This window comes from Oncorhynchus kisutch, linkage group LG5, assembly GCF_002021735.2.
Source record: "Oncorhynchus kisutch isolate 150728-3 linkage group LG5, Okis_V2, whole genome shotgun sequence".
NCBI classification, from domain to species: Eukaryota; Metazoa; Chordata; class Actinopteri; order Salmoniformes; family Salmonidae; genus Oncorhynchus; species Oncorhynchus kisutch.
This window is the reverse complement of record NC_034178.2, coordinates 51322521-51331639: the sequence shown is the minus strand read 5'-3', so window position 1 is coordinate 51331639 and position 9119 is coordinate 51322521. Positions and strand designations below refer to the sequence as shown.

Genomic DNA, 9119 nt, shown 5'->3' with positions numbered 1-9119 from the left:
CTGGAATTTTCTAAGCTGTTCAAAAGCACAGTCAACTTAGTGTATGTCAACTTCTGACCCACTGGAATTGTGATACAGTGAAATAATCTGTCTGTAAACAATTGTTGGAAAAATTACTTGTGTCATGCACAAAGTAGATGTCCTAACCGACTTGCCAAAACTATAGTTTGTTAACAAGAAATGTGTGGAGTGATTGAAAAACAAGCTATATACAACTGTATATATTCTTATACAACTCAATACTTCAAATTTTATAATATCGGCCAAAAATAATATAGCAATATGTAACTGTATTGATCCCCCCCCCCCCATCACTAATGCCTTACAGGTAAACAAACGATGCCGCAAGGTAGTATAATATTGACAGTTCTAGAACAGAAAAAGAAGACCATGAATACATGTGTGATTTTTTTATTTATTAGAAAACAAATAGAAAAGTAAAATAGTTCCATATTGTTGTAACAGTTTTCCACAATGTGTTATTACAACAGAGAAAGAAGCACCACATCATACAAGTCACGTAAGGTTCTAGATGTAGAAAAACTGGTAACAATTTTTTAGACGTAAGAGGTACAGACACCACACATTAGCTAAATAGTTTGGGACTTCATAAAAGTTGAAAATAGTTTAAAAAGACAGTGTCTTTCATTCTGCCCCTGAACAGGCAGTTAACCCACTGTTCCTAGGCCGTCATTGAAAATAAGAATTTGTTCTTAACTGACTTGCCTAGTAAAATAAAGGTAAAAAAATAAAAAATAAAAAATAAATAAAAAAATAAAATAAAAGAGTAACCCAGGTGGGAGGATATGGTGCACCATGCTAGTCCCACCAGCTGCCATTTTTTATTAAGATATTAACGAGCACCATATAAGCACCAAATGAGCACCATCCTGATAGGAGCATCATAGTTTTGACCAAAATAATAATTATTCAATAACACTCTTCTAAAAGGTAGGACATGACACATTTCTAAGCATTTTAAGGAACCTTCATCAGCAATGCCTAAACATTATTAAATGCAACTGAGATGTCAATGCAATTGGCATCTGCCAATCTATGATTGCTATGCTTTCATTTTACATTTTAGTAATTTAGCAGACACTCTTATCCAGAGCGCCTTACAGGAGCAATTAGGGTTAAGTGCCTTACTCAATGGCACATTGGCAGATGGTTCACCTAGTCGTCTCAGGAATCGAACCAGCACCCTTTGGGTTACTGGCCCAACGCTCTTAACTGCTAGGCTACCTGCCACCGTACTTTCCATTTGTGTTAGCTAAGGAATGAGTTACAACATCGCAGTCCATATTCATTTAGCATTACATGCTATGGTCAGGATTCTTACAGTCAAATAGCAATTGATGTCTAGTTAGGTGAGAGGAACATATGTAGTTAATCAGATTCCTTTGATAATACCATTGGCAACTGGCAATATCATTTGCTACAATCTAAATCACAAGTAAGTATAAGTGATTGTATTCATGAGCATTATTGAATAAATCAGAACGTTTAAAGAGATTGAACTGGATCTTAAGCACTTACAAATTCGTAATATATCATACGAATTGCAGATTTGTAAAAAAATATATATATATACTGCAGGACGTAACATTTCATACGAAATGGATGACGTTGTACACAATTGTGCACAATTTTCAGGGCCCGTTGTGGCTTTAAGTGCTACTTTCAAAACTACTGGCTGAAATTATACAAAACCTTTATAATGCATCTTTAAGAGGTGAAAAGAGGGATCAACCTGATATTGAGAAGGAAAATCACTTGTCATTAAAGGGGACAATCAGCAGTTTTTTACTTATCAATTAATGTTATGTACCCATTGATTCTTGAATAATGCAACTTATAAATGCTTCATGATCTTAGTTCAACTGTCGTACCCCATCAGAACCCAAAATACAAGCTTGTTTTACTCCAATGTTTGGAAACAAAGTAAATGTAAATAAACACTACATGGCCTCAAAACATGGTTAAAACTATCATTTTGATATCATGGATGGTCAGTCCTATCATCCATAGCTTTGTCTATGAATTTTTAAGTGGTTACATTTCTCCAGACCCATCCGCTTTTTACCAAAATAGGGGAGGGGCACAGTTTGTTATAGTTTCTACTGCTGATTGCAGCTTTATAGTACTATGTCACATAATATCTCCTGACGCACTTTTCAAGTTTCAGTCAAAAGTTTCAAGTTCTATGCATTTCACTCTGCATGGAGAGAAGTTTCAAGATAGGCTCTAATGCACTTGAAATATTGCCGTACCCTCCCTTCACCATCTCCAAGCCTCCTTGTGCAAAAAATGTGTGGGAAGTGAGTTTCAGTTCACTGAAAACTACTACTGTTCATATACAGAGACAGGTTTTCAATTAACAAAGACCTCTATCAGCCCCTCATTCAGCTGCTGTATCAACTCAGACCCAGGCCAGCCCAAACCAACTGGGCTTGAGATCTGAGGGGCTGAGGGCCTGGTCTATGGGTTTAGGCCTGCAGGGCTGCAAATTCAGTCGGGCCCAGTGCTCCCAACTGTCTCACTCTGAGAGACATGGATTGTCAGTCACAGTCAAATACACATATCTAGTGTTCAGCAGGTCATCGACTCATCTTTCAATAAACTGCAGGTTGATCTCACTCTCTGGCACCAGCAGTGTCCGGGTCATGGGTTTGACTGCTGCACCACTGCCTTCTGGATCAGGCTTTACATCAAACTGCATCAGAATCTGTGGGGACCAGGAGAGGGGTTGAGAAAATTAGAGGGCACCCCTCACATGAACAGAAAGGAGGTCTAATACAAGGATAAAAACACAGTATAGTCACAACCGAAATGATTGGCACCCTTGATAAAGATGAGAAAAGGACTGTATAAAATAAAAAATACAAATACTGAGCTATATCGTATGCAATAAAAAAAGGGAAATATTACATTTTATACTAATACAATTACTCAGATCTTTTTTTTCTTTTTTTTCTCAATACTCAATACTTTCTCACCCTCCCCTTGCGAAGCTAACAGCACTGAGCCTTTTTGTAAAATGTTATATGAGATTGGAGAACACATTGGGAGGGATCTTACACTAGAGGGGAAAATGTATTACTTGTTAAACAAAATCTCATTAAAATAATAAAATGTTCCCAAAAAATGTAGTGTACTACATAGCTCAATATTTGTGTTATATTATAGTTTCTCATCTTTATCAAGGGTGCCAATTATTTCAGTCACGACTGTATGTACTGGGACTCAAAATGCTATGAAAATGAATGTCATTTTATGAGACACTTTCTGCCAAAGCCTCGATGTAAAAGTGACCAAGAATCAACTCACTCGTGCAAGTGCCAGGTAGACCTCCAGTTCTGCGATGCGGCGGCCGATGCAGCTGCGTTTGCCCACACCAAAGGGCACCGAGGCATAGGGGTGGTGGCATTCGTCCCGGTTCAGCCAGCGATGGGGCTGGAATGTATCCGGGTTCGGGAAAAATGATGCATTCCGCGATGTGGCAAAGTGGCAGAGGGTGATCAGAGTCTGGATAGGATAGAATCCTGCTGTTAAGAATCAGTTGTTTTTTAAAACTTTCCATTACACACCATTTGCCTTTACACGTGAATATTACATCATATTACACCAGATTGCTGTAAAAGTGCATAAAAATAAGCACTCAACATCACGTCAACACTTACGTTTTTGGGGAGGAGGTAGCCTCCGACCTGGATGTCTTTGTCTGCGATGACCCTGGCATTGGCCGGAATAACAGGATAAAGTCTGAAGAAGCCAAAACACAACAATGTCAGTGTGACTGATCAGTCTAATGACTGATCAATTGGTTGTAGTAGTTGATTGAATCAAGGGTACATAGTTCACCCCAATTGGTAGTGGATGAAATTAACTTCCCTTAATTAATTATATAACGAGGAGCTATGAGTGGTTGGAATAGTGCTATATAAATCCAAACCTATATCATTACTATTATTATTTTGGGGCGGCAGGTAGCCTAGTGGTTAGAGCGTTGGTCTGGATCGAATCCCTGAGCTGACAAGGTAAAAATCAGTCGTTCTGCCCCTGAACAAGGCAGTTAACCCACTGTTCCCCGGTAGGCTGTCATTGTAAATAAGAATTTGTTCTTAACTGACTTGCCTAGTTCAATACAAAAATTATCATTCATCATATTTATGCTGCAGTAGTTTGTGTCGGGGGCTAGGGTCCGTCTGGAGTATTTCTCCTGTCTTATTCGGTGTCCTGTGTGAATTTAAGTATGCTCTCTCTAATTCTCTCTTTCTTTCACTCTCTCTCTCGGAGGACCTGAGCCCTAGGACCATGCCTCAGGACTACCTGGCATGATGACTCCTTGTTGTCCCCAGTCCACTGGGCCGTGCTGCTGCTCCAGTTTCAACTGTTCTGCCTGCAGCTATGGAACACTGACCTGTTCACTGTGATTACTATTATTTGACCATGCTGGTCATTTATGAACATTTGAACATCTTGGACATGTTCTGTTATAATCTTCACCCGGCACAGCCAGAAGAGGACTGGCCACCCCTCATAGCCTGGTTCCTCTCTAGGTTTCTTCCTAGGTTTTGGCCTTTCTAGGGAGTTTTTCCTAGCCACCTACATTGCTTGCTGTTTGAGGATTTAGGCTGGGTTTCTGTACAGCACTTTGATATATCAGCTGATGTAAGAAGGGCTTTATAAATTAATTTGATTTTTACCTGAGAACTTCCTTGACCACAGCCTTCATGAGGGGCATGCGAGCCACGTCTGCAGCCCCAGGCACCCTCCGACCCCCCATCACAGTCAATACCTCCTCCCGCAGCGAGGCCTGAACCTCAGTGTGCCGAGACAGCTCGTAAAGGGACCAGGACATGGTGCTGGAAATCTGAACACACACAGGACACAGCAGATCAGTACGACTGTAAAATCATTCACCATAAGAACACTGCAGCAGTGGATGGAGAGGATAGTGAGCTCTCTACAACTAAGCCTGACTGTATGGGATCAGACTTAACATACAGAGAGGGAGATTAAGAAGAGGAAGTACGCTGTGACTAGGAGTGAGGGGGAATGGAGACATTTGGCTATTGGATATGTTAAAAACGAATATTAAAGCACTAGGTCAAAGAGCGATGAGGACAGAGGTGAGAGAGGAAGGAGAGATTAGAGATGTTCCTCACCGTGTCCACCCCAGCCAGGAGCAGCTCAGTGACGTTGCTGTACACCGTCTTCATGGGTAGCCCCGTGCGGGTCAGAAAGTAAGTCAGATATCGCCCCTCCACCTCCTCTCCCCGCGCCACCTTCTCCGCTTCCTCCACCAGACGCTGGTCAATGTGACCTTTAGCTGCAATGAGATAGATCAGGGGTCAAGATCAGAATGAAGGAGCTCAGTCAGACCTGGGTTCAAATACTATTTGAAATTTTTCAAATACTTTCAGCGTTTTCTTTAGCCTGCCTGGAGTACCAGATTGGCTAAGTGTGCAGTATTGCAACAATTATATTGGTTCCATAGCACCAGGCAAGCTCAATCAATTCTAGCTAGTATTTGAAATGATTTCAAATAGTATTTGAACCCATGTCTGAAGGAGCTCTTGTCAGACTTAAGGGATCCGTACAGCTTGAAGAGGAAAAAAATAGACCTCTGGGAATGCTTACTACAGGGATTACAGGTAATGAATGGAAGGAGACCACACACTATGGGTTCTGTTCAATGGGAACTATTTATAGTTACTATAAGTTACTAGAAATCTATCCGTTGGGAAAAACTAACACTGGGGACAACTAATAATAAATCAGTAGGTCAGTCAGGTAGCATGGATTAAAGAAGTCCATGGAATTAAACCAAGGTGGAGCAAGTATGAGGCTATCCAAGATGGCAGCTCACCGAATTGGAACATGTAGTCCCAGCACTGGCAGAAAGTGTCCCAGGGCTTGGGGAACAACTGGTGTAACCAGGCAGGCATAGCCATGGTGAGGAGCGTCATGACAAACATGGTGTTAATGGACTGAATGAAACGTTCTGTCTCCATGGGAACCACAGGGTCTAGACAACCAATCCTGGAATCGAACAAGATTGAGGAGATCCCTGCAGAGAGGAAGACAGGCAGAGGGTAAGGGGAGAAGGGTTTGAAAGGCTTCCAGAAGGGCTTTGTGTTTCCCTCTGTAATACAGATCCAATCAAGACTATTATAGACTTGTCAGAGTAACATACTCGTACCATACACAAGTATGTTATGTTAATAGACTAAAATAATAACCTACAATGCTAACTGACATTGATACAATAGAATGACAATGATAAAGCTCCTTCCTGATTTTGTCTCTTATTACAGACACCTGACCGCAGATGCTAACCTCATATGCCACCGTTTAAAAACATCAACAAAGAGAGTTGAGTAAAAGCAGGCCTCAGGGGCAAACCACAGTGAATGTAAATAGGTCTTACCTTCGAGGCCGAAGCGGTAGAACTCGCTGCCGATGTCCGGGACGAGGCCGCGGGGGTCCTGGCGCCTGCGGAGGCGGAGCTTAGTGATGAGGTCATCTACCACGCCGTTTAGAGTCGCATCGTAGGCCTCCACCGCCTTCGGACGTAGCATGTGCTTCCCCAGGAGACTCCGCACCGCCTGCCACTCCTCCCCCTCACTGAAGAAAGTAAGGTAAACAGAAAGTAATGCCATCAAATGAGTTTGCACACCAACAAACATCAATAATGTACATGTTTTATACAGGCTGGGCCAACTGTATTGTAGGCTACATTATGGAACTGTAATTGTTCAGTTTGTGTCATTCTTTTGTTTTTTTAATCTTGTGTGTTTGTTGTGTAGTAAATATTGCAGCTTTAATTTTCATGGTTTTATTTGAGGTTTTTTCCTGTAAAGCACATTGTGTTGCATTCCATGACTGAAATGTGCTGTATAAATAAAGCTTGAATTAATTTGAGATAGTATTTTCATATTCCTGGTGATTAGGTAATAACCCATAGGTAATAATAACCCATCATAGATCGAGGGATGACTCACTGTCTGTATGGCCACTAGCCAATTATTCCTTTGTCTAAAGTCTTTGTTTCGTCTCTGTTAATCTTTCCTGTTTCCTGTGAACAGCACGCCACCCTGACATCAGAACAGCTTAAATCACCTTGACAACTCATTGAGTAAGATCACACAGTCAGACACTGTCACAAAGATAATTAGGCTGCTATAGTGATATTATGAAATATGGGACACCCATAAAAACAGATGCTATGTGTCAAGTTTAACAGTGTCCAATGGTGATGACTGTGGCTGTCTGAGGGTGTGGTAAAGACAGAGAGAGGAGGAGAGGGGAGGGGGGAAGAGGAGAGGTGATCAGAGAAAGGAATATGGTGATAGTGGAGGGAAAGGGATAGGAGAGGGGAGGCAAGGTCAACAGAGTAGATTGGAGGGGGACAGCACAGGAGGAAAACAGCAGAGGAGAGGAATGGTACTCACGCTGTGAGCAGTCCGTAGCCGTGGCCTCGTTGTTTCCTATAGTCCTTCCAAGAGGAGAGGTCAGAGCGGATGGGGGTCTGGCCCTCCTGCCTCAGCACCTGCTCTATCAGGGCTGGTTCGGCCACGTGCACCGTCAGGATGGGACCGAAGCTGGCCTTCCACATTGGCCCGTAGCGCTTCACACCCTCAAGCTGGGAGAGGACAACACATTAGCACACAACGCATATGGATGGCATGATTCAGTAGAGATGGAACCGTCTATAGAATTATTCTATTTCTATGGATGGAACATCAATATGTTGTGAGCAGACCTTGCTACAGTTCTAAAGCTGCTTGATGTAAAGTTTATGGCCAAAATCTGTACAATGTTCAAAGTTTTAGCAGCCGCCCTATGGTCAATATGTGATAAAGAGCTTGCCTTCTTGCTCCTTATGCTCCCCATCTACCCCTATGAGCCAGCAGACACCCCCAAAGCACAGGAACGTGCCTGAGTTGCCCAAGGCACTTTCCTGCTCAATGAACCACTTGTCTTACATAGCCTATACATTCGCAACTGCATGTCTGGTACATTTAGGTAGCTTTTGTTGGCCCCTTCATAGCTTTTTAATTGCTGGACAATTACATTACACACTGATGGTTAGGTTATACAGTACATGTAAGAGCCAGTGACAGGGTCTGCCAGTCTGACACTGTTTATGGCCTTGGCTGACTGATGGGGCAAGCCTCAAGCCTGCCCTTCTCTATAGCACCATGCCATATCTAACCTAATGGAGCAGGTGTAGAAAGATGCCTGAGCTGAGTTCCCACTTCCTTTTTTCAGGGGAAACAGAAGTTAGGTTGAAAATACTGTACCCCTGAAAACCGGATGTTAGCGTTTTCTGGCGACTCTGCATAGGCTATGCCAAACCCAACATCAATGTAATAACCTATCTATTCCAAGAAACAATGTGAAGACCATATACATATCCTAATGAAACATTCATTACTATGGTTTTGCCGTTAAAAAGACAAACCCATAAGCACTAAGTATAATAAATTATAAAACACAAATTTCATACATTTACATCAGTGTCTGGCTAAAAAGTAATGATTAAAAAGAAAAGATCAACAAGTCAACAACATAATTTACCTGCAGCTCGTGGAGGCGGGACAGTCCCCGTTTGGCGAAGAGGTCCCAGGCAAATTTGGCGACGGTGGGTCCCGGCATCTCCTTTAGGGTTTTCATCCCGTGCGCCGCCTCGGTCTTCTTCAGGCCAGTTGCGCTCTCAGCCCACTTTTCCATCCACTTGATCAGCGGGGAAGCACTGCGACCGGACACTTTGAGGGCTTGCTGCAGCATCCTTATGGCTATGTTCATACGATGGAAGATGAACGAAGGAAAGTATATCGGGTGTCGGTGCTCATCTTGCACCAAGACACTGTATTTATACCGCTCGACCCATGCCGGACTAGAGTTATTAAGTTTCTCAGTGTGGGCCAATGAAAGCGAATGCTGGGGTCGACCCCGCCCAGTGGCAAGGCTGGGACGCAGTAGGCGTGAACTATTTGGAAGGTGTGTCCAATCAGATGGCAGAAGTCAGACCAACCCAAAGAAGCGCACACGTGGAGGGTAAATAACCTAATCCATTTTTATGAAGGACGATTTTTCTCAGACACCGG

At 42.6% G+C, this 9119-nt stretch overlaps 1 protein-coding gene across 1 annotated transcript; it reads right to left on the bottom strand.

Moving 5' to 3' along the window:
- Positions 1-395: 395 nt before the first annotated feature.
- LOC109882615 (25-hydroxyvitamin D-1 alpha hydroxylase, mitochondrial-like) lies at positions 396-8852 on the bottom strand. The gene is made up of 9 exons (XM_031825316.1): positions 8590-8852; positions 7461-7651; positions 6437-6633; positions 5876-6076; positions 5172-5335; positions 4710-4876; positions 3684-3765; positions 3331-3528; positions 396-2728 (listed from the first exon to the last, which is right to left on the bottom strand). The coding sequence occupies exons 1-9, from the start codon at positions 8815-8817 to the stop codon at positions 2609-2611; spliced, it is 1548 nt and encodes a 515-aa protein (XP_031681176.1). The 5' UTR covers positions 8818-8852; the 3' UTR covers positions 396-2608.
- Between the last annotated feature and the right edge of the window lie 267 nt (positions 8853-9119).

Coding starts and splice junctions, on each gene's coding strand:
- LOC109882615 (XM_031825316.1), bottom strand. CDS start 8,817: ATGAACATAGCCATAAGGATGCTGCAGCAAGCCCTCAAAGTGTCCGGT. Junction 4,877..5,171: donor TCCTGGCTGGGGTGGACACG/GTGAGGAACATC, acceptor GTGTGTGTTCAG/ATTTCCAGCACCATGTCCTG. Junction 3,529..3,683: donor GCTACCTCCTCCCCAAAAAC/GTAAGTGTTGAC, acceptor TATCCTATCCAG/ACTCTGATCACCCTCTGCCA.